Source organism: Lithobates pipiens, unplaced genomic scaffold, assembly GCF_037356315.1.
Source record: "Lithobates pipiens isolate NorthernLeopardFrog02 unplaced genomic scaffold, aLitPip1_a1.2 Scaffold_23, whole genome shotgun sequence".
Classification (NCBI taxonomy): Eukaryota; Metazoa; Chordata; class Amphibia; order Anura; family Ranidae; genus Lithobates; species Lithobates pipiens.
In genome coordinates this window covers 101,516,435-101,542,873 of record NW_027507785.1, presented here as the reverse complement: position 1 = coordinate 101,542,873, position 26,439 = coordinate 101,516,435, and the positions used below count along the sequence as shown (strand labels likewise).

General features: G+C 39.6%; 1 protein-coding gene and 1 long non-coding RNA gene across 2 annotated transcripts in view; both read right to left on the bottom strand.

Annotated features, from left to right (window-relative positions):
- Positions 1–17,789, bottom strand: part of SLC6A11 (solute carrier family 6 member 11) — a 376,923-nt gene extending 359,134 nt beyond the window's left edge. The window contains exons 1-2 of the mRNA XM_077452108.1: positions 17,634–17,789; positions 16,849–17,082 (exon numbers count right to left, since the gene is read on the bottom strand). Of these exons, the coding sequence (XP_077308234.1) occupies positions 16,849–17,068 (220 nt within the window). The 5' untranslated portion in view covers positions 17,069–17,082; positions 17,634–17,789. The remainder of the gene's footprint in view (positions 1–16,848; positions 17,083–17,633) is intronic.
- Positions 17,790–24,362: 6,573 nt separating this feature from the next.
- LOC143926973 (uncharacterized) lies at positions 24,363–24,707 on the bottom strand. The gene is made up of 2 exons (XR_013262175.1): positions 24,657–24,707; positions 24,363–24,561 (listed from the first exon to the last, which is right to left on the bottom strand). It is a non-coding gene; the product is annotated as an uncharacterized LOC143926973 (long non-coding RNA).
- Between the last annotated feature and the right edge of the window lie 1,732 nt (positions 24,708–26,439).

Genomic DNA, 26,439 nt, shown 5'->3' with positions numbered 1-26,439 from the left:
GATTGTCACTTGGTTCAGTTAACTATGCAATTAGCTCATTAAACTGCCACCAACATTTATTTTTGTGAAAAATAGTAAACATTATAAAAATTTGCAATAGCAATTTGTGACTAAATAAACGCCTGTACACATGCTGTCACCACAAACAGGTATATCCAGAGATTTATACTACACTAGTACTCTTTGAAGAAACAGGGATTTTTTTAGTTCTGCATCAGCACATTCAAGATGATTTTAACACTTTTCAAAATATGGTTTAATAATGAAAAGGTAAAAATTATGCAAATAAAATATTTACAGAAATAGGGTATTGCAAAGAAACAAAGAGATATCAAGCAACAGAAGGAAGAGGGTGTTGAGGGTGAGAATATTTAACATGTCCTGGTTCTGCAGAGTCCAAATCAACAAGCAGGATGGCTCTCATATGACTTGACAGATGTTCCTTGGTTTGATGTTAAAATGAGAGCTGTCAACTGTGGTTGCAGTTCCCTTTTCTAGACCTCTGGGGGGGGGGGGGGGTATGTTGACAGAAATCACTTGACCAATCATCCAGTCTAAGTGGTGGCTGCTGGGATATCACTGTGTTTATGACCATGTCCCAGATTCAGTTTTATATAGGTGCTAAAATCTTTGAATACCTACATGTTACAGTCTGCTAACTTTCATATTATTGTCCAGCATTGAATTGTCTTCGGAATGGATATAAATATGATAGGTTTCAGATGTCTACTTTATCTAGGAGGGATAATGTGTCTCATTGGCTCCCCATCTTGTATAAGGTAGGAGTGCTTGGGCTTAAAACGTTACCAATGAACTGATGGAGATGAATATGTCCTTATTCTGGCTTTACTGTTATTGTTTAATGAGTAATGAAATACCCTGAAGTTATTTATTCTACCAAAGCAGAAATGTGTATTGCTAGAGACTTCAGCTAAGGTATTTACAATTGGGGGGAGATCTGGTGGGTATCTGTTTGTTTTCCGGGTTGCTCAAGCTTGCAAATTTGACTGTTTTTTGAGGGCTTCTAGACTGAAGTGTGGATTTGGCTAATAGGCGTGAGAGGCTCTGCATCTGTCCTTTCAAGGATCTGATAAGAAGGTTCTGGCTTTGGCCAACAGTTTATTTATTGTATGAACTGAAGGAGGAGGAAAGGGGAAAGTCGATGCAGATATGTCTCTTTTTGTGACATATTGGCATGTTGGGACCTGAACAACCTGGCTGTCGCATACAACTTTTCATGTTCACAATGCGCACAACCATAATAGGGGGGTAGGGTGTTAAAAGTTCACACCAAAAAAGGTTATTAAGCAACGTAAGAAACATTAGAGAATACTACAAGGAGATCTAGTTTATAATAATCATTGTCATAGACAGACCCAAAAAAGTATTTAGAACTGTAAAAGTATAATAAATATGGTGATCCATGAAAAATGAAAAAGGTGGACTAACACCCCACATCCCCCACACTTCCCCCCAGCTCCAGTTGTACTTTGGAGATGCTGAGCTGTTAGTGCCCCTGAACCCTTTCCAGCAGTCTGGGGATTTTAAATTTTAAATCAGTGTCTAAGTAGTCCAGTGATCTGGGTATTTGAAATCCCAATTCTACCCCCTCTTCTCTGTGCAGCGCTTCTGGGATGGACCAGGTTGACTCTGATTGTTCAGCACCTGCACGGTGAATCACTCTGGTCTGTCCCGGAAGCAATGCACAGAGATGAGGGGGTAGAATTGGAATTTCAAATCCCCAGATCACTGGACTACTTAGACACTGACAGCTCAGCAACCCTTGAGATAAGTACAGTGGGGTTTGGAGGGTTGAGGAGGATGTATGTTGTTAGTTCACCTTTTTACTTTTTCTGTAAAGGTGAACTAACACTTTAAGCAGCTGACTCTGCAAAGTGAATTTTCACCTGCAAGGGCATTTTTTTCCTAGCTTAATGGTTGCAGTAAAATCACTTTGCAAAGAATACCCAATCATCTACAAGGAAAATTAAAAAAAAAATGTGTTATTTTTTTGCCTTACATGATTGAATGACTGAAGTCAGTACACCTTCCCTACATTCATTAAACTAAATGATAATTCTCTTGCAAATATAAAATTCCATTTGAAAAGAAAACATGCTATTCCGCATTAAGCCCCATACACACTATCAGATGTTCTGCTGATTTTTGTCTTCCGCTTTACCAAAACCATGTAGTGCAAGGGCCTGCCTGATTGTATATAAATGGAAACTCCTAAGGTTTGACCTCATATTATATGGTTTTGGTAAATCTGAAGACAAAAATCAGCAGAAAATCTGATAGTGTGTATGGGGCTTTAGTAAATCAGGATCAGTACAGTATGTTATCTATGGGCTTGTATATAAGATTTTTGCTAGTGTGCTGAATGCTAGGGATGTACCTATAGATCGCTTCAAAGGTTTTTTTAAACATATATTAACATGTCTTTTTAGATGTTTATTCATGTCTTTATATCAATATTTATTTTGGTTCCATACGTTTTTTATATTTTTCATTATACTACTTTATTGTGAAACATGTGGAATGATGTGTTGTTATCATTATTATGATTTTTAATATTAGGCTGACATAGTCGATAAATATTGTTAGTATGAGTAAAAGTATCATATGTTCCGATGTAGTTGTGCCATGTAACTAATGCACATCCCCATGTAATCTGTATAAAAAAGGCTAGCATCAGTTAAATGTCATTGTTACTAGTTGAGCCATGTAACTTAAGCCCATCCCAATGTAATCTGTAAAAAAATTCTTTCATCCAATAAATGGCACATTTGATAGGGGTGACAGCAGTTGGCATCTTGGTTGGTATGTAATCTTCTATGAGTACACCAGTATGGCAGAAAATGGAAAAAGGATGGCCACACTCTAAAATAATGCCTTTATTGAATTAAGATTGATCCATACATCAATCAGAGACACAGGTCCAGATGATACTGACGCGCTTCGCACCGTTAATGGCGCTTAATCATAGCTGTACATTAGTATGGCTTAGACCAATGGCAGCCCTCCTATCAATTTTCCCAATCTGATTTCACTGTGTTGCCTCTGGCATTAGGGTGATGTTTAATGCCTGTCTTCTATTGGTTCATTCTGCACCAAATGGTAGCAAGGCATGCTGGACCCACATTGATCCATGCATGAACTCTGTAATTGTCTTATCTTTCAGAGACAGGCTTTCTATTATTCTATGAAAATAGGGAGTGGCTCCGAAAACATGTTAGCCTAAATACAAACTGCTGGTTGCTAGACATGTGCAGAGTAAAATATTTCGTTTCGGAATTTCGTTTTCGTCCGAAAAATTAATTAATTTAGTTACTCCCGACATTCGCTTTTTATTTATTTAGTTTTTCGTTCAAAAATTGCATTCGTCCGAAAATCCACATGAATTACGGTCGAATCTGTCTTTGAAGGCTTATGGTGTCTGTCGAATGTATAAAGAAGATTAGACGGAGCTAGTATATAGCATACTTCGTGTGAACTTTAGAACCCTATTAAAGTCTATGGGACTCCAACGTTCAAAATCTAAAGTGCTAATTTTAAAGGCTAATATGCAAGTTACTGTCCTAAAAAGTGTTTGGGGGCCCGGGTCCTGCCCCAGGGGACATGTATCAATGCAAAAAAAAGTTTTAAAAACGGCCGTTTTTTCGGGAGCAGTGATTTTAATAATGAATAAAGTGAAACAATAAAAGTGTAATATTCCTTTAAATTTCGTAGCTGGGGGGTGTGTATAGTATGCCTGTGAAGGGGCGCATGTTTCTGGTGCTTAGAACTGTCCCTGCACAAAGTGTCATTTATGCAGGAAAAAAAGTCCTTTAAAATCACACGCAGCTATTATGAATTGTCGGCTCCGTAATTCAGAGAACACTCATTGAAAGTCATTGATAAAATAAATAAATAAATACATTTAAAAAAAAGCATGGGGGTCCCCCAAATTCAATTACCAGGCCCTTCAGGTCTGGTATGGATATTAAGGGGAACCCTGCGTCAAATTAAAAAAAAAATGTCATGGGTTCCCCCTAAATATCCATACCAGACCCTTCAGGTCTGGTATGGATATTAAGGGGAACCCCGCCTCAAATTTAAAAAAATTGACGTGGGGTTCCCCCTAAAAATCCACACCAGACCCTTTATCCGAGCATGCAACCTGGCAGGCCGCATGCCCTCAACATTGGGAGGATGCTTTGGGGGTCTGTGACCCCTCAAAGCACCTTGTCCCCATGTTGATGTGGCGAAGGGTCTCATCCCCACAACTCTGGCCGGTGGTTGTGGGGGTCTGCGGGCGGGGGGCTTATCAGAATCTGGAAGCCCCCTTTAACAAGTGGACCCCCAGATCCCGCCCCCCCCCCCCCCCGTTTGAAATGGTAAGGGGGTACAAAAGTACCCCTACCATTTCACAAGGAAAGTGTAAAAATATTGTTAAATAAGACAAACACACTTTTGAAAAATTCCTTTATTAAAAATAAAAAAAAAGATTCCAGCGGTGGTAATCCACTCTTGCTATCCAGTGACGGATGATATCTCACGGGGAAGCCCGGGTTTCCCCTTGCATCAGAGGGGGGCGGGGTCAGGTGACGGGTGGCCCCATCCTCCGCATATAACAAACGTCAGGCCACCGGGATCCCCGCAGTGTCTCCTCCGTGGAGACAGAAGATGGATGGATTCGCTGCGCTGGATCATATCAACCATCGCTGGAGAGATATCATCTGTCGCTGGATAGCAAGAGTGGATTACCACCGCTGGAATCTTTTTTGTTATTTTTTTTATTTTTAATAAAGGAATTTTTCAAAAGTGTGTTTGTCTTATTTAACAATTTTTTACACTTTCTTTGTGAAATGGTAGGGGTACTTTTGTACCCCCTTACCATTTCAAACAGGGGGGTGGGATCTGGGGGTCCCCTTGTTAAAGGGGGCTTCCAGATTCTGATAAGCCCCCCACTCGCAGACCCCCACAACCACCGGCCAGGGTTGTAGGGATGAGGCCCTTCTCCACATCAACATGGGGACAAGGTGCTTTGATGGGTCGCAGACCCCCCAAAGCATCCTCCCAATGTTGAGGGCATGTGGCCTGGTACGGTTCAGGAGGGAGGGGGGCCGCTCTCTCGTCCCCCCTCTTTTCCTGCGGCCTGCCAGGTTGCGTGCTCGGATAAAGGGTCTGGTATGAATTTTTAGGGGGACCCCCACGTCAATTTTTTTAAAAATTTGACATGGGGTTCCCCTTAATATCCATACCAGACCTGAAGGGTCTGGTATGGATATTTAGGGGGAACCCCACGTCAATTTTTTTTAATTTGACGCAGGGTTCCCCTTAATATCCATACCAGACCTGAAGGACCTGGTAATTGAATTTGGGGGACCCCCACGCTTTTTTATTTATATATTTATTTTATCAATGACTTTCAATGAGCGTTCTCTGTATTACGGAGCCTACAATTCATAATAGCTGCGAGTGATTTTAAAGGACTTTTTTTCCTGCATAAATGACACTTTGTGCAGGGACAGTTCTAAGCACCAGAAACATGCGCCCCTTCACAGGCATACTATAGACACCCCCCCAGCTACGAAATTTAAAGGAATATTACACTTTCATTGTTTCACTTTAATCATTATTAAAATCATTGCTTCCGAAAAAACTGCAGTTTTTAAAACTTTTTTTTGCATTGATACATGTCCCCTGGGGCAGGACCCGGGTCCCCAAACACTTTTTAGGACAGTAACTTGCAGAATCTTTTCTCTCTGTCAAATCTTTTTTCTCTGTTGAATATTTTCTCTATATAATCTTGGACTAATAGAGGTAAGGTTAGGCACATTCGACCACAGGTTCTATAGACAAAGATTGTTATTGTCAGAGTCACGTCGAATCTCCTATTCTATATCGAACTGTTGTAACAAGGAAAACGAAAATAAAGCATTTATTTATTTGTTTTTCGGATTCTGTGCTTTCGTTATCGTTTGTCAAAACGAAAACGAAAATACCTGAAATTCGGACGAAAATGCATTCGGACGAAAACGAATGCACATGTCTACTGGTTGCAGTCGATCACATAATACACGTGAAGCCTATATTTTTTGACCCAATCCTACCTAATTGATTGTGTTTATCTGCAGTTCATGTTAAATGGAATATTCTTCTTTTTTTTTTTTGAGTACCTTCTATCAAGTTTTTTTTTATGATAAACTAAGCTGTTTTGTCTTCAGGAAAAGCTGTTCAAAATATATTCATAATCATAAATCACCAATGCTTCTTGCTCTAGCTAACTACAACAATCTGCATATTGCAGAATTCCTACACTAGTGAGATGCTACAACCTTATGAGAAATTGCATGACATCAATGATATAACAAATAGTTCCTTTGCTTTCACGCTCTTCCTTCCAGAGGCAAATTTCTATATAGGGTAGGTCATTAGGCAAGGTCATGTCTAAGTAGCTTTTGCACATTCGAATAGAAGGTTGCAGGAGCTTTTTCGTTATTTTCGCTGTTGTGGTAAGCTAATGTTTCTAATTGAAATGGCAGCTGAGTTTACTTAATAAGTTAGTGAATAAATGAATTGATGGCCGTGAAAGAATTTTAGCATTCTGCTGAATTATGGAAAATCTCCTTAGAGGGAAGAATATAGTACAGTATATAGTTAGCTGCTGTCTCTAAATTACATATTTAGTTTTTACACATTCTTTGCCATATTCATAAAGCCAAGGCTTTTAGAGAAACTGTAAAGAGTAATCCTTTTTCATGGCAAAAAGCATTTTTTTAATTAATATTTTAGATACAACAATCAGTCAAGCCATGATGAAATGGCCATGGAAACATAAAATGGTTGTCCGTCTCCCATACTGTGACTGAGCAGTGAAAAGAGAAGCAGCAGACTGATGAGCTCACTCTGCTCTGTCTTTCTAACATCATGCTTCCTCTTATAGGTAAGTGCACCCTAATGAACCGATGAGTCAGTGGTATATCATAAGGGGTGCAAGTGTACGCAATGCACAGTGCGCTTCACACATGTAGTAATCCATCCTATTTTGGAAGCAGCGCTGCATCTGCTGCAGCTAAATCCTTTCTATCATTGCCTCCCTAGGAGTTTCTTTCTAGGAGCTGGGGGCCAGTGCACTCTGCTGTGACCCGCAATGTACCACCTCCAGCTGGCCCTGTGCTTCAAGCTGGGAGTGCTGGGCTGTGTTTACAACAGCGCAGCGCTCCCAGGAACTCACATAGAGTCTGCCCTATCCTGTACATCTCTTTGAGAGCAAAGGAGGTGGGTGTGCCCAGCCACTCTAGTCTGGTGGCATTAGTCTGCACTCTGCATGTAAGCAGGTAGTTGTAGCCGCTTCTCCCTATGGGTGGAAGGAGATCTCTGTTGGGGAAAATTTGTGAGGGAGCTCTGTACTAAGGTAGGAGGGGAGAGTCTTTTTGCTTGTAAAGTAGCTTGTTAGATGCACACTCATGAACTCTACCTTCTGTATGCAACGCAGCCCTAAAATCTGCCCTCTGTACACTGCGTATGTCCTCTGTAGGCAATGCACTCCTGAACTCTGTCCTCTGTGTGCAACCTACCCGTAAACTATGTCCTCTGTATGCAGCTCACTCCTGAACTTTGTCCTCTATATATAGCGCACTCCTGAATTTTGTCCTCTACATGTAGTGCACTCCTGTACTTTGTCCTCTATATGTAGTGCACTCCTGAACTTTGTCCAATATATGTAGTGCACTCCTAAACATTGTCCTCTACATGTAGTGCACTCTTGAACTTTGTCCTCTGTATGAAGCGCACTCCTGAACTTAGTCCTCTATACATAGCGCACTCCTAGACTTTGTCCTCTGTACGCAACGCTCTCCTGAACTCTGTCCTCTGTATGCAGTGCACGCCTGAACTCTGCCCTCTTTGGGGTTTATTCACTAAAAAGGTAATTATGGACAATTATTAAGGTATTTGCAAAATATAGATGAATTGTGAAAAAAATGCTGTTTATGCCTAAAGCAGATCCCTGATTTGTGTTCATAGTTTCCTATTTGGTGAATAAATTCATACTTTGGGGTGCACACCTACGCTTGCTCTTATCACTTGAGAACCACAGAACAGCTGCTGCTTCTTCATCTCCTAGTCTAAGCTCTTTTATAGGGGGACTGCAAGTCTATGATACTAGGCCAAATGCAAGTACTTACACTGCTTGAATTTATATTAAAAAAAAATGTATTAATGAATACAAAACTGCATTCATGCATGTTTTTGTTTTGTGCCGGGAATTTCACATACAGGCCAATATCTTTTTTTTTATTTATTTTTTTTATATCGAATGGATATGGCTGTGTATGCTGAGTGGGTGAGGATTTTTCCATTCATTTCAGATAATTGGAGAGGATAGTCGTTTTATTTAAATTTCCAAAAATAGTAAAGCAGTGGCTGCATTTTTAGTTTACAGTACCGACAATAAAAGTGATAAATAGCCTGGATCATAAATTGAAACTATAAGAACACTAATGTCCATCAAAAGGTATGTTCTAAGGTTGTACATTTAGCTACCTGATTCTTGAAGTTAGCCCTATAATTCATTTAAGGAAAAGTAAAAAAAAAAAGCTATGGGGATTTCTGTGTGGAAGAAGATAATGCACTGACCTGAGATTATTACTTCATGTGTGGGAGCACCTCAACATAAAGGGGACAGTTGGTGCAGTCAAGCATCTGGGTAAATAGAAAGCCTAATGCACACTAAGGACATGAACCTGAAAGTGCAGTGATTATAAAAGCAAAGATACAGATACATTTGTGCATTTCATTGCTGTGAAAAATATTGTGCCTCCTACCATCTCTGGATTAGTTTATTATTCTACCATGAAGTTTTGTATTTTAATCTGTATATTGAATTTACGTAGTTACAGAACACACCATCTGAGCACTTAAAGGTATCACAAAGTTATATCAAATCTACTATACTAGTAGTAATATACTATATATGATATTATTGTCATTGATTATCTTAAAACGAACCTGTCAGGTAACTTACGCTCACCTCTTCAGCCTTCTACCTTTATTCCATCACAGGAGTCCTCATAAGACTCTTTGACATCTAACACTTCAGAGATGTCTGTGTCACCTTCTGAACGCTGTGGTTCCATCCTCAAAACCCTACATCACTGCTGAGTCCTGTAGTGACATAGGGGTCATAGGATGAAATCAAAGCACAAGACAGGGGACGAGGCATCCAAGACTCCTTGAAGTCTTGAACCCCAAGAAAACTTATGTTGACTTTAAAAGAACTTTATTTAACTTTTTTCCATATCCCACAAGCAGGTTATTTTATCACAAGGACCACAAGGACCACAATGTAATAGTAAATGTTTTAAATTAAGGTGTGGTTAGAAAAAAAATTAACTATCCCTGTGTACTTGTTTGGTATTGTTGCCTACAGACTGGCTGTCCAATCTATTCAACGCTGCTCTGAGTAATGCTGGCTATACACTACATGAAACGGTGGCCGAATCCATTTTCAAAAAATTTACATTCGGCCGTGAGAGCAAACGATAGTGTCATCATGTAATGACCAATAAATCATTCAGTGGACATAAATTAATCAATTATTTGTTAATTTTGTTATATATACCTAGTGCAAACAGTTTGGATGGGAAACACATAACATTTTTAATTTATTGTTCGTTCGGCAGAAAATTTCCAAACTTGTCCTTCGTTTTTTTTGGCTCAAAAACACCCCAACGATTATCGATTTTGTGCCCATTAACTGGCCAATTAACAAACTGCCTACAGTAAATTACCAAATTTCGTATAGTGTATGGCCAGCATTAATCTCTAACTTTATCTTGGAAGAAATAATTCCTAGTTTTTAGGTTAAATAGCAAATAGAATACATTAATGGATGAATACTGTAAACCATGTCTAAACCATTACTGGACACTTCTTTATTGTGCTATTTTTTGTGCGTTACATATAAAATAACAATAAAAAATGATGCAGACTTGTAATAGCCACCACATGGTAGCATTGCCATCAATAATGTACATCTGTGTATTTAAGGTTCATATTCTTATTTTATACTCTTTTCAACCATCACTCAATTTTGTGTTTCAAACTCACAGTTTACCAATGACTTGGCTGGAGGTGCAGGTCAGATCAGATACATGTGGTGTTTTATGCATCAGGTGTAAAGTATAGCTACTGACATTATAGCTACGGTAACTAACCATGCTCCAAAAATAATAATCTAAAACTGATAAAGATACGAATGCTGAATCCCAGGTAAACAGCTAAATACACAGATAAAATACACATATGGAAGCTGCTGTATCTTCCACTTTGCCTATCCCTGTCTGGAAGGAAAAAGGACCTGATTTTTCTTTGCTGGAGTTAAAGCAGAATTCCGCTTTTTTTTTAAAGTCAGCAGCTACAAATACTGCAGCTGATGACTTTTAATAATCGGAAACTTACCTGTCCCAGGGTCCAGAGATGTGGGGGATCGAAGCCCCGCTCGTCTCCCCCTCTGCTCTGCGGTGCCAGCATTGTAACTGTGGGCACCTAGCTGTGGCTTCACTGCTGGGCATCCACTGTGCATGCCTGAGCCACGACGTGCGCCGTGACTGGTCACGCAATCATCTGGGACTTGTGACATGTCCCAGATGATTGCCAAGAGGGAGGGGGGTGAGGTGATCTTCCTTCTGGCGCCGAGGGTGTGCCAGAAGGAAGTGGGGGCTGGAACCCTCTTCAGGGGTATAAGCAAGAAGTTTCTTCTTGCTTATACCCCTGAAGAAGGAGACAACTTAGAACTCTGATTGTACATTTATGCATATGACGGTGTATACATTTTAGACGTGTTTAAACATTCCATGTTTTTTTATATTTTTTCTATACAGTTCATAAACAAATTTTTTGAAACTATTAATATACCTTACTAAAATCCTTTGAAACATTATTGTGCCTTAAAAGTCCACCACCCAGGGGATTCTTCTCTTTTGTCTGAAGTTCAGCTGTAAGTATAAACCTTGTCTTATCTTTGGTACCTGGAGGGCTGTGATACAGAGTTACTAATAGTTCAAAACCCTATTATCCAGGCACCATGATTGATGGTTACCAATTACTGATTCTCCCTGAAATGGTGACACTAGGGCACAGGGAGAACATTTTTACCCTTTGTTAAAAAGGCTTGAATGGTTAAAAAATTTTTTTGCATGTATATATTTTTCTTATTAGTTTTATTACTTTATATGTTTGCAAGACAATTTACAGAAGGCAACTTATTTTTTCTCTTTTAAAAACATAAAAGATTGCAAAGTTATCAGGTGACATTTTTCCTTTCAGCCTCCATCATTAACAATCTTATTTCATTACTATCTTCCTATTCCTCTAAGGAATTCACTCTGGTTAGGAAGGAGGCATGCAGTGCTTGAACACACTGTGAACTAATCCCAGCCAGCAGCATGAATCGGCTGGTTGATTAAATGGGAGATACGTGTGGCAGATCACTTCACAATTGCCTCGCTATTTCTCCTGACATCATTCAGAGGTCAAGCCTCAATTTAAGTGAATCTGACAAATTAATAATGTTAGACTGTTCTAAATAAATTAGTAATCAGTTTCTGAACACGGGCCACATTAGTAGGAGACCTAAGAGCAGATCTCATTAGGGGTCGCCGGGCGTCTCAAAATGCATTGGTGACCATAGCCAGCCCATCTTCTACTGAGAGTGATGGAAAGTCAGAGATCTGCCAGTCCTTTCTTGATTATGTGCTGCCAAAACTTACTTTGTACTTTCAACCATGATGGTTAAAAACAGTATAGCATAGAAAGAGTGTAACCATTTTGATCAATCAGTTGCCAGCAACCGGAATGCCACAAACCAAGATGCAACATAGTATTCTTCCTCTGCTAAAATAGCCAGCAGTAACAAGTTTGATTCTGACATGTTTCATGCTAGGCACGGAGAAAGCATTGTGCTGTACCTATTGCAAAACATGTCAGAATAGAACTCATTCCTACTGGCTATTTTAATAATGGAAGAATATGACTTTGCATCTTTGTGTACAGCACTATTATTGCTGGTACAATTGATTGCTTCAGTGGAGAAAAGATGAGCCAGCACCTGATATGGGATTGTACAGTTCACCTGGAGCAGATGGTGAAATTTTTACCAATTTATTTTGGTTGTAGAGATTTTCCAGCTAAGACCCTAGAAAGAGACTGAGGCCGCGTACACACGGGCGGACTGTCCGCCCAACTAGGTTCGTCAAACAGTTTGACAAACAGTCCGTTCAAAATTAGCATGAACGGACTTGACCACACACGACGAACGAACAGTCCGCTGAAAACTTGCACGATGACGTGAACGGCACGTACGACGGGACGAGAAATTCGACGTCCGATACACTGCAATGCAACCTTTGCCGTGTAAATTCTTTCTGAGCATGCGCGAGACTTAGTTTGCCGAACAAGCCTACACACGAGCGGACTGTCCGCTCAAACCAAGTTTCAGCGGACAGTCTTACGGAAATTCCGAAAAACTTTGTTCGTCAGACTGTCCGCTGAAACTGTCCGCTGAAGCCCACACACGAGCGGACTGTCCGCTGAAACACTGTTCAGCGGACAAAGTTGGGCGAACAGTCCGCCCGTGTGTACGCGGCCTAATAGTAATCCCTAAATAGTCTCACTGTGGTAAGTGATGTTTAAAACTGTAACTCATATTTAGCATCAGCTTGTTTATGGGCATCTTAGAAATTGTCTAAAATCAAAACAGTTTTTTTTGTTTTGTTTTTTGTTTTAGTTATGCAGTGGTAAAAAAAAAACTCTATGAGAAAATCCGATCTTAGTCAATTGTGGCAGAAACAGATGTCCACTTTGGAAGATCTGTTCTCTAGTTCTGTTTCAGGGACAAATGTAAAATGTTGGATCTCCCATTGCTTTCTTTCCTTATGACAAATAAAGAGGGTAAATCTCACCAGTGGAGAGAAAGACAACACTAACAATCTGACAGGTTTCAACACTTATACTTATATGTATCTATATATAACTTTTAAAATTGGGATAACTGCTGATCTGGTCTAGAATATAGTTTTGTCTGTCCTGTCCCATTTCAGGAAGCCATATTGTGTCTCAGTCCCAGCATCACATGCTTTTAACTGGAAATAAAATGCTACACAATATGAGAGAAGATCTATTTTTTTCACCTAACTCAAACCTTTTGAACATTTTGAGAAGAAGTAACAACAATCTGGTTATTGTTTTAATAATTCTACTAAATTTATTTGAATGTGGCATTGGATCCCAATAAACAAGCTTTACTAGAAGTGTTCTATATATTCCAAACATTTCAAACAACTGTTTATTTTAAAATTCCAGTTGACCATTTTTATCACTACTTGTACAAATGAATGCAAATTATTAACAAGTAATCTCTTAATGCTGTCTTTCTGCAATCTAACATTTCACAATTTAATTTCCAGAATACTTGTGATTTAGCACTATGGTGCTGAGTCACATAGTCATTCATACTCAAGCGTGTTCTGACATGTTCTAACTTGCATACCCCTGGGTCACGGACCAGTTGACTCTGTTTTTAGGGAGTAGTAGAAGAAATAACATGTGTGTGCATTGCTCTGCTGGAGGAAAATAGGTGTCAGGAATCTGGAGTTATGGATTATCATCAAATTTTGCATAAAAATTGGCAAAAGTGTGAGTGAAACTTTAGCTCTGTTACAGCAAATATTAAAATGCCTTGATGGATCACGTTAGTTTGAAGGAGCAGGCATTCCTAGGAAGACTGCATTTGCATGCATACTGCCCTAAGTAATGTCTACATATGATGTTAAAGGATAATCTCACCTTTGGGAACATGTTTTTAGGGTGGAACATGTAACTATGGTAGTTCCCAATGCAGCAGCCGCTGCTCCCCCCCAGCAGTAGGGGAGAAGTTCTCTGTACTAGCTTTCAGTTTTTAACTCAATGTGACCGTGCCAGGCTTCACCCACATGGCCACGTCATTCATTCACAGAGTTCTATGAATGAACTACAAGTACCGACATCCTTTGTGGATATCGGCCTGTAGTTTACAGTGAACTACCACAATGCTGTGAAGCGCTAAGGGATAGAGGATGCTGGATGTCCTACCGCCTGGGAAAAATACTGGCTCTATCTGACTTGCTGCAGGTTCTAATGCACACCAGGAGAAGCTCACAGTGCACAGTGAAATCAGAATAAGCAATTTCAGTACTGGAGAGGAGCGTGTACAACTGTGCAAAACTGAAGGTAAAGTTGGAGTTCAGATTTTAAGAGGAACTTCAGTCCCCTTACTGCTGTCCCTATTCCCTTACTGACACCACCATCTTTGATGGTCTGGTGCATGCAAATGCAAATCTAAAGTGTTTTAATAAATATAACAGACTGAAAACATGTTCCTGTAGGTGCTACTGTTGTAAGCTATGCATTATAAAGTATTTTGCTTGGCTGTCTCCATAAGTTAGGTGAACTGTTACTTAATTTACTATATTGAGAGATAGCTAAACAGGCTAACAGCAAAAGGGGGGTGTTGACAAACCAAACTTTTCCTTGGCCACAAACATACTGTGGTCATTGATATAATGGCCTTTACATGCTAACTCCAGATTAATAATGGAGACATAAAATCTATGGTTTACAGTTATGTTGAGTGAAGAATGTAAGAGTCCCTAAAAGCTCCTATATCCATGTCACGGATTTATATTATAAAAAATTACCAAATCAGCATCAACATTATTATTTTATATATCTGACCTCCTATAAGTAAAGACAAGTCATTACAAGTCAAGTCATAAGTACAAGTCATATACAACATATAATAAGCAAATACAAACATAGCATTACCTAATTTGCAAAAAAAAAAAATCACAATTAAAAACCACCATTTTATATTTATAAGTCATATTCTATTTACTTTGATACTTGTTTTTCTTTTTTTATGGCACAATCTCGAAAATGTTTCCTTTTTCCTTTGAATCACTGGAGTTGATTTACCAAAGGCAAATAAACTGTTCAGCTTGCAAGGGAAGTTGCACTTTGCAAGAGCGTGAATGAGGCGAAGCTCTGTTGACTTCTATCATCCAATCATGTGCAAACAAAAATTATGCTTTTTGATTTTCCTAGAGCTTGATTGGATATTCTTTGTATTGTGAAATCTCACCACATTTACTGAGGTATACCCTCAGTACCCTTGCAAAGTAAACACCCTATTTGCTTTTAATAAATCAACCCCACCATCTAAACCTATTTAGGTACACAAGTTGTAACTGAATTATATAATTGTGAATTATTGACAAAACAAACAGAAAAGGCTAATGGAAGTCATGATGGAAAAAAATAGAAGCATAATATACTGTAATTAACAAAAAATACAATTCTTATTAACATGACATACTTAAATGAAATAAATGCAGTCTATAGTTCCAATATTTTTATTTTATAGTAAGAAAAGGTTAATTAATAATGTGTAAAATAATTATTATAATGGTTCTAATATTTTTTTGTTATGCAATCAAATCTGGTAGCATTTTTTCTTAGGCATACTCTCCTAGAAGATTATCACAGGTATGTAGAATCCATGTAGAAAACTAGATTATATTAAAGTTTAAGTATATTTATGCTAGTCCTACAAATAGGTTTGCCACACACACACACACACACACACACACACACACACATTTAGTTTAAATGGAAACTCACTCTAAAATACTTTAAATGTATCAAATTTAAGAAAGCATATCTCTAACTGCCTGGCATAGGGTCCAGTCTCAGTTCAATACTTGTATTACCTTGGAATATAAACTCACAAACCCGCTTCAGGGCTGCTGTAAAAATATGGATAGAACCATCTACCTATTAGCTAAACAAACAAAATTGGTGAAATTTAATGCAATCCGAAAAAATACACATTTCACAGTAGCACATTAGTGTATACAAATGTACATTTTATTTTACCTATTAGCTAGTTTGGACTAGACCACATCTATCACACAGTTAGGATATGAAGCTATTGATCCACAAACTAAAAAATAATAAATATAATATAGTTTCCATCCCATCTAGAAAATGCTCAAGGAACCATAGTGACTGTGCCGTAAAGTGAGACCATATTACAGTAAACCACACCTACAAATATATAAAAATACATGCTTACACTCGGTGTGCCCACAGTGTGCAATTGTATCTATTAATTAATATTGAGTGGATGTTTTTAAAAATAATGTTAAAAAATAAAGTGAAAATGTATATTTTCATGAAATTTTAGATATCAACAATTGCCTGTACCCAACTGGATGTTTGAAGAGAAAAAAGATATGCTACACTAGCACACATAGCTACTTTTATTAAATCACCCCTTGTTGCTTATATTGATCTCTGTATGTGTGTTACTTTACGTTGTAATGTGACATACTTTCATTTAATGTACTCCAAGCTGTTTGTTTTTTTTTCATAAAGGGAACTGTCCAGCACTTGCCATTGTAGGCAACTCAGCCAAATGTCACCCTTCCTTACCTCCTATATTCTTGTAGCATGGGTATGGAAATTTCCAAACATTTTAGATATCAACAATTGCCTGTACCCAACTGGATGTTTGAAGAGAAAAAAAAAAAGATATGCTACTCTAGCATACATAACATTTAATAAATAACCCCATGTTGTTTATATTGTTTATTGTATGTATGAGTGTTAGTTTATGTTGTAATACTACATACTTTAATCCAATGTGCTCAAAGCATTTTTTTTCTTTAAAGGAAAAGAACAAACAAAATATATTAATGAACAAAGAGAACTGTCCAACACTTGACATCATATGCAACTCAGCCAAATGTCATCTTTCCTTACCTCCTCCATTCTTGTAGCAAAGGTATGGAAACCTCCACACATTTCCCAGCCCGATAATTTCCCCTGCCACAGACAGCACAAATTCCACTTTATTATTCCAGTGGCCTCTTTCATTGACTTTCTTGTCATTGCTGTGGACCAGTTTGGGACTTGAAGCTTCAGCATCCAAAGCATCCTCAGGTTTCCCATTAATAACAGGAATAGTCTTTTCAGCTGTCATGATTCTTGCTTAACCTGTCAATGTGAAAAGAGATTTACCCTTTGATTGCTGCCATGATAAACCTATTAAAATATTTGTTTCTCAATATCAATAGGTGTCCTGTAAATTAATTCAATGTGAAGTTGCCAATGTAAACACATTTTTAACCAATTATAATTCCTGTCTGGTTAATGAATCCACTTTGTAAATGACTTTTAGCTGTTTTGTGCCAATGATACAACATTACGTTTTAAAGCGTGTATTGTTATTCTTATGTGTATTGTTTGTGATTATACTATATGGGAGAGAACCAACTGTTAAATGTCTCTGGCTGTTGTGTTGCATTTATGAGAAACACAAGTTTATAGAATAAAAGCTATGTTATATTTTCCTATAAAATACTAGATGACCCATACCCAATATGCATCTCTCCACCCCGTGCATGTTTTAAGCTACTGAGATGTGTTTGTGTTTATAAATTTCCTTTGCTGCTCTTACGATGTTCAAGATCCAAGGATTGAGCTAAGAGAACGCTGGTCAACAGTCAATTGAATTGAGCAAAAAACAGACATGAAATCACACTTACCCTAGTATTGTTTCAGCGAGAGGATAATAGTGGATGGTAGCAATGATGTTACTGTTCACATTACCCATAAAATGGATAATTTGCAAATGTTCTGTCTTTGCAGGAGTGATGTGATAGCAGCCTCCTCCTGTTCACTCCCCCTCCTCTTCCTCCCCCTCTCCCAGACTATCCATCTCACTCTGTTGCTCTGTAATCTAGTGAATGCATCTAAGGTGCTCAATGGTTAAACACTAAGCACTCTTTTTCTTTATTGGTTTAATACCTTTGCATGACAGGCAGGAAATCTTTATTTACATTTGAAAACAGCACATGTTCAGTACTGGTTGCTGAATTCACATGGTCCAGACAGCTTGTCCGCATTATTTCACACTGACAATGTGTGGCTTCCACTAATTCTGATCTGATGTAATGTATACATTGCAGGAGGCACCTAACTTACACAATGCCAATATTGACTAAAATGCATATTTAGGATTTCTTGCTTTTTAGAAACAATGCAAGATGGCTTAGAACTGCTTCTTTACCAATGAGAAAAGGGCTTGTCAAGATTTCAGTCCAGAGTACTTAGTTGCATTTTTGTGCACAGTTGAGCTTAAAGTGTATCTAAACCCAAAGCCAAAAAGTTAATATATACTATATTACCAAAATATTGGGATGCCTGCCTTTACACGCATATAAACTTGACATCTCAGCAAAGTCCAAACATGGTGGGTTCGGGGTGGAGGAATTTGACTAGCCTGCACAGAGCCCGGACCTTAACCCGATAGAACGCCTTTGGGATGAATTAGAGTTGAAACTGCAAGCCAGGCCTTCTCATCCAACATCAGTGCCTGACATCACAAATGCACTTCTGGAAGAATGGTTAAACATTTCCACTCCTAAACCTTGAGGAAAGCCTTCCCAGAAGAGTTGAAGCTGTTATAGCTGCAAAGGGTGGGCCAACTCAATATTGAACCCTATGGAATAAGACTGGGATGTGATTAAAGTTTATGTGCGCGTAAAGGCAGGTGTCCCAATACTTTTGGTAATATAGTGTATAGTGAAGCTATGTTCAATCACTCCATTGTACCTATGGAGGGAACAATCTTTTCCATAATAGATTGCTCCACTTCCAAAGGATAACATAGAAGGAAGAGAAAGTTGCCTGTGATTTTAGTTTAGGAAAGCCAAAAGGGCAGTGCCCTTCTGGCAAGATCCACAGGTGTTTTTTCTGTACTTGCCAAAAAATTTCTTGAAAAATTTAAATGAATGCAATCACCACACCTATCATGCACATGGTAAGAATGGAACGTTGTGAGGGCTTCTCTTGCACCTCCTGCCCAACACTCTTGAAGGTAGAGATAGAAAGTGTGAAGGCAGGGAGTGGTATGAGAGTCGTAGTAGCTGGCTGGTTATGTCCGCTTCCTAAATGAGTAGAGCTTGGAGTCAAGGTCCTCTTGACAGGATGCAGAAGCAGCTGGACACCAAAGCAGAAGGTGGAAGCAGATAGCAGTCAGTGACAGCTGGGTGACAAGGGACCAAACTGACTGACAGAGCAAGTCTAGGAGACAGGCAAGGGTCAGTAACAGCCATACAGGATAAGCAGACAAAGAAAAGTCCAGTAACCAAGCTGTGGTGGGAATAATCTGATGAACAAAGTAGTGGCAGGAGCAGAGGCGAAGTCTAGGGGAAAGTCTGAGTAAGTGCAGATAAGGTCTCAGGAATATTGGAAATGGCTGAAGACCATTCAGCAACTTCTTATAGTGACAGAAAAAGGCTGCTGGGCACCAAATCCACACGCTAATTGCTTTGCACATGTGTACGTGTGCGTTTCTCAGGAGTACAGGAACAAGCTGAAGACCATTCAGCAACTTCTCATAGTGACAGAAAAAGGCTGCTGGGTGCCATGTGCACACGCTAATTGCTATACGCATTTGTACGTGTGCGTGTACGCAGCAAATTGGAATGGTACATCTAACATTGTCCCTTTGCTTAGAAGTATGAGCATGCATACAATGCGCATGTGCATGAGCACAAGCATACTGTAGGTCCACACTGGTTTTCTGGTGCTGGAAATCTGGTTTACCTTACAACACCTAAGTGCAATAAATAACATTTTTGTTCTTGGGTTCAAAAATAATAAGTATAATATAGTATAGTAGAAATGATGTGCAGTGACCCATGCCAGTTAATTAAAATTTTGTGTTTAACATCTTAGAAGCGGGAAGATCACTGAAGGAACATATTGTTAAAGAAAAACTAGCTCAAAATTGTAAGAAAAAAAAGTAAAAACTTTATGTGTAAAGCACCCCACCAAAGAACAACCTAAAATATATTTTGCTACTCCCCTAAAAACCCATACCAGACCCATATGCACCCCCCCCCCAGCCATACCAGGCTACATGCCCTCAATATTGGGATGTTAGGATGTTACCTTACCAAAAGGCTCTCCTGGCAAGGCTCAATGTGTTAAGGGGACAACCAGATATCCCCTCCCCCCCCAACCACCACCACATGAATGAACACTGGGTGTATAGTAAACTTAGTTATAATTTAGAAATGATTCAAAATAATTTATATATTATGTGTATGTCAAAGGGTGTTTGTGTCAGCAATCAGTGTTTTTCATGAATGACGCTCAATTTACATCACTGGACAATGTAATTAGCATTGAATTTACATTGTGGAACATTTTTATTTATTTTTTCATTAAATTATTTTTCTACACTGTTTTTTTTAATAAAGGAATTTTTCTATAGTGTAGTATTTTGATTCACTATTTACATTTTATGTGAATGAGCAACATGTACGCCCTACACATTCAAGTAAGCATGGGGGGGGCTATATGTGCCCCCCCGTTTAAAAATGGCCTCCAGATTCCCACAAGTCCCTGCTCACTGGTCATTTGAGATCAAATGATCTGGGATGGTTCAGGAGGAAGCTGCATGCCACTCCTCTTTTCCTGATCAGCCAGACTGTATTTCAAAACAAGAGTCTGAAATCAATTCTCAGGGGGACCCAATATTACTGTTATTTTCAAACATACTACATACTATACCATACTACACCACATTCCTTTAACAATGAGAGGATTCCCTTGCAGGGGGAAAAGCCTCTTCCCTCCTGCAAGGCATCTTGTCCAACATGCAAGGCATGTTGAGGTTGACATTTAAATATGTTGTTCAACAAGAAAAGTCAACACGAAATTTCAGCCTCTTCATGTCACCATGTTGAAATTTTACAGAAAAAAGCAAAAAACTGTGTACAGACACCATTTACAGAATATAAACTCTTTTATTAGACCACAGTTTCAGAGACACATATTTTTTGAATCAAGAAATCAAAATTAGAGTGTATTATTTCACAGAAAATTTCACAATGCACTGTGCTGATTCAAATAATCTGGAAGTCTAGATCCTTTTTCACACATCTGCTGACAACAGACCCAGACTGGTTTGCAACCTCTGTCTGCTGTTTATCAAGTGTAGTAAATCTATCACTCATCTGGGCACCACATGAGGTAGGCCTAGACTTTCAACCTATGTGGAGCAGCACTCAGGCTAGTAGTGGCCAGCCCTCACAGGAGGGTGCCATCAGGTGGAATAGGAGGTTCCTTTATGCTCTGCAAGCTGACCCTACCCTAGATTAAAGTGGTAGTAAACTCCCCTCTGAGATTTTTACCTATAGGTAAGCTTATAATAAAGGTAGGTAAAATTTATATCTCCTAATGTGCACCATCCAGGAGATATTCCAGTGAACAGCAGGCAGTGACATCACCGTTCATTCAAAAGGAACGGCATACCCAGGGTGCATGTATGAGAGTAAGATCATAACACCATGGCCATTCAAGCGGCCACAGCCTGCCAACCCGGAAGGAAGACCGAGTGAAGATAGAAGCCTCTGCAGTAGTGGCAGCACGCTACTGGAGGGCTTCAGTTTAAGGTAAGTGTTTCATAATGTGCTAGTGGGCGATGCGTACTACCACATCATGGCTTTACCTTGCATGGAGAAAGTTTATTTTTCCATAAGTTTACTACCGCTTTAAATCCTTCCAAATTACTGTTGTGCATCTTCCTCAATTCCCTTATCTACAATCTCTGGCACCTTGATATGGTATGCCACCTAATCATTCCTATCCTTGACATTGTTCAAGTCCACTAGGCAGTAAGCTGCAGCTGCAGGAACATGAATGGCAATCACTAATCCCTGTCTGTTGTCCCCTCCCTCCTCAAAATACATTTTCGAATTCAAAACGTTCAGAAAATTTGGAATTTGTCAGAAAATGAATAAATGAAAAGAAACTAAATGAGACAAAACTAAACTAAACAAATTCTGAAACTAATTCTTGAAATTAAATTAGTAACATAACAAATGTATCCGAAACAAAACTAAACACATTTTCCTATTCTGCACATGTCTAGGCTGGATTAGCTGTAAAGGAAGAAAGGGGGGGGGAAATGTGTGTCTGGGAGGAGGAGGAATTATGAAGACTTGGTTAGCCATACCATGACCTCCTGTCATGATCAGGGGTCAGACTCGAAGACCAGGTAAGGAAAACAAGCCAATGGTCAATAACGAGTAGTTTCAGGTTGGGATCAGGCAGAAGCATAATCGAAGAACAAGCCAAGGGTCGATAACAAGTAGTATCAAAATATGGACAGCAGCAGGGAAGACAAAAGGGAGATATTGGCTGAAGAGAGCACTATAATCTGGCAAACAGGAAATGTGGAGAACTGGTTTAAATCAGGAAGTTCATGGGAGGAGCAAAGAGTTCAATGTACAGCAGAAGTTAAGGCACAAGGCAAGGTTGTCTGATGGATTAGAGAGGGTGCTGGCCAGCATCTCAGGTAGCTCAGTGAGAAGAGTCATTGCCAGACACATCCAAGGTCACAGGTTCCTCTGTGTTCTATGGCTTTAAATCAAGGTCACTAAGATATAGAAAGGGCAGATGTTCCCTGCTTCTCAAAGTTGCAGCCCAACCTCTGATTTGTCTAACAGATGCAGAACCTACAGATACTTTCCCCCTACTAGCTGTGCATAAAGAACCTCTGCTTTTCCTTTAGGCTTCATAGGCATGATGTCTACAAGGGATTATCTAGATTTTTAGCAGCTATTGCAATAGGGGTTTGAGAATGTGGTGCTTTGTTGCACTAAACATTAGAGCACTAGTGTTCGGTGATGTGCTGCAAAGGGTAGCTTTTGCTGTGTCAAGAACAAGTTTTCCAACCGACCCAGAATAACAAAGAAAAACCCCTCTAGCAAAATTTTATTAAAAATACATACCTTAAACAGCAAAACTTACAAAAAATAAAACCCAACCCTAACTAAAAGTAAAAAGAAATAATAAAATGTAAAAAAAAAAAAAATGCAACGGGGGTCAGGGGGCACCAGCTAAGCAGCAACTGACACAGAACAAGTAGTCCTAGGGAGGGCTGTAGGGTTTATGATTGTAGAGGGGTGTACATAATAACATGTAAGCAATCACAATGCACTTCACTGTAATGTAGCATAATACAGCACCGTGTATAGGATTTTATATAGCACTGTTCAGCACTGTATAGTATAGCAGCAACTATCTCTCCTTGTAAACACTCTGTCAGCTCTCCCTATCTACTACAAGTCTCCACACACTGACAAAAGGCTGACTTTGATAGGGATTGGGCTGCCACATTTTTAAAAGAAAAACATTATTTGTTCTTCTAAGCCATCTGACCACAGTTCAAGGACGAAGAAAACAGTTGTAAAGGGTTGTAATTTTCCCAAACTGTGAACAACATAAAAACATAATAGTGTAATACTAGTCAAATACTAACTAAGCCTAAAACAACTTTCACACCCAATCTAATCCTATTTTAACTACCCTGTAATGGAAAGATGTGTATACTTACCTATGCTGAGAGCACTCCAGTCCAGCTTCAGTGAAGGGCAGAGATCGATGACAATGGCTGCAGAGCCTGGGGCAAAAATGTCACCTATAGGCTTACTCTGGGGCAGCCATTGTCAGCTGTCCCTCCTCCGTATTGAAGCCAATGCTGAGACCATATCATCATTTAACCTTCATTAGGGTTTTTGTCCCATAAAAAGTTTATTAAAGATTGTATCAAGCAGTACAGAAATTTAATTTTTCAAATATTCAAATATAGAGTAGCCTAGTACAACATAGAACATCAGTACATTTGAGCAACAAAGCCCGCTAGGGCTCCTTAGATACATTTCAATTAAATTTCCTGGCCCAGGAGTGTTCAATGCATTCCCCTAACAGCAGTGCAATGCCAGACTAGTGTGAAATACCTCAGGGAGCTATATACCTGCTGGGGCTGCTGACAGTTCAGAGCTGTTACATTTGTTCCTAATTGACTCTCTGCATGTTCTGCAGGACCTGAGGGAAGTGGGAGAGGGATTCAACAACTAAGTCAGCCCCCTGTTCCACAGAACGAGGGTGGAGAGGTATACTTAGATCTGAAGGTAGGGAGAGGGGGTAGGGTAACCACCAGCTACCCTCTCCATCTGCTTGGGGTAGCGGCATACATTATATATGCACCTCATGCCTTTAGATTGTGTCTTAGAGGATATTAGTGGGCCATCAAGCTACTTAGACATTGTCTTGTATCAAAATCTGGAGACAAAGGAAAAGGTCTGGTGTCCCCAGTGACACACTTCCATCCCTGTAATATATAACAAACAACAAAGGATTCGCCCTGGGACTTTAAATGAAGTGGGTACTGTTTCCGCCAGTAAACATAACAGTAGTAAATATAATATATGGTTTATTCAAGTACAATTGTTTACATGGATAAATAACATCAACGGTTGCCAATATAAAATATATAAACAAGGAGTATTGGTACATAAATGTAGAAGTAGTACATGGTACACGGGCATCATACTACCCGACTAGTTTCGTGAGATCCAGCTCGCTCTTCAGGGGTGGATGTGTGTAACAATGTACCTAGGATGAACAAAAATATATATGTTTGGCAATATAGCACAGTATTAGTTATAACAGCGCAGGGTAGGAGGGGTTGTAGGCCCCCCCATACTTACCACTGAGCTTGGCCATGGCTCCAGGTGTGCAGCCTCGAGACGGCAGCAGCGCATGCCTCCCCTGGGAGCTGAGGGGGCAGGATCAAACGGGACCCCATCCAGGGCCAAACGGAGAGCAGGCATGGCAAAGGTGTAGTGATGTATCCCTAGGGTCCTCATTGGTCGATAAAACATATAGGCTGTGAACATAAGTATGTTTGTCAGGCATCTGAAGTAGTAGAGTAAAATCAATAGATATTGGTATAAAGATATGTATGCATGTATGCATGAATGAAAGGCCTGAGCCAAAAGTTGTAGGGCCATGAAGATGGTTAGAAACCTAGGACAACAGAGGGGTACTACCAGGTGACAAAGAGAGGGGGGAAAGAGGTGAACTACAATTGTGTGGGTAGTGATGTATCCCTAGGAACCTCATTAGTCCATAAAGCGTATAAGCTATAAACAAATATGTTTATCAGGCATCTAAAGTAGTAAAGTAAGATCAATGAGTATAGGCATAAAGATATATATAGCCAAGTAAAGCCTGAATCAAGGATGGTAGGGACATGGAGATGGTGGAAACCATAGGGTAGCAAGGGGGTACTGGCAGGTGACAAGGTAAGAAAAGAAAAAAAGAAAGATGGACTCGTGTGGAAAAATCATCAGTATCCAAAAAAAATATATATAAATAAATAAATAAGAATAAGTGCTCGTAAGATAAACAATGTGTGAGAAGTCCCAGGGCGAATCCTTTGTTGTTTGTTATGTATCAAAATCTGGTAACTTTGGGATTTTTGTTAGTCAAACCAACTATCCATATGTTCGAGAAACTGGGAATCCTATCCTGAGAAGTATGTATCAGCTCCATCCATCGCTGCTATGTGGTTGATGCGTGATGTCCATTGTTTCATTGAAGGGATTGATTTGGACCTCCAGTGGACCAGTAAGCAAAGTCTAGCAGCGTTGATCATGTGTATGGCCACTGACTTCAAGTATCTTTTCTGGTGTATTTTGGACAGGTAAAGGAGGTGCTGTGCTGGCGTGGATATTGCCATAGTCGCATTGTGTTCTTTACGCCCGTATGGCTGAATAAGCGGGCATGTCCACCAAATGTGAAGAAAAGTGCCCACGTCCTGCTTGCATCTCCAGCATCAATCTGAGACCATTGGGACAAATTTATGGAGCAACTCCGGTGTCCTATACCACCTTGTTTTAATTTCATATCCATTTTCTTGCATGTTTACATTCATGGAGCCCTTGTGGATATAGAAATGAACATGGTCCCAGCCAGCCTCCCCGATCCCCGTGTCCAGCTCCCTCTCCCAGAATGTGTGTTCCATGTGCAAGGAAGCATAAGGTTCTTTGAATGTTGAGGCATACAGCACCAAAATCACATGATTCTGAGGAAAGGAGCTTGAACACAGCCATTCAAAGATGGTGGGAGCTTCCCTGAAGCCTTCTCTGCTGGCTGGGTTGTCTAGGTAATGATTTAGTGGCTGGTAGGCCCAAAAAGGGAAGGACTTCGTCTCAGATAGTGCTGCGAGTTCCCCTTGCTGCAGAGAGCAGCCTCTAGAGAAAAAATGTTTGCCCTGCATTTCTGCATACGGCCATTTAGCCGCTAAGAAAACCTTATCCATACCTGGGAAAATGCCCTTCATAGGGGTGATCACGCACTCCTTGGCTGAGAGCTCCTTGGCTGTATTTTAGCTATGGCAGCAGCCTTGATTGAAGGCGAAGTGACAGTGTGATTATTAATACCTATCAATAGTTAAAGTGAAGAGGCTCTCTATTTTTTCTTTTTTTG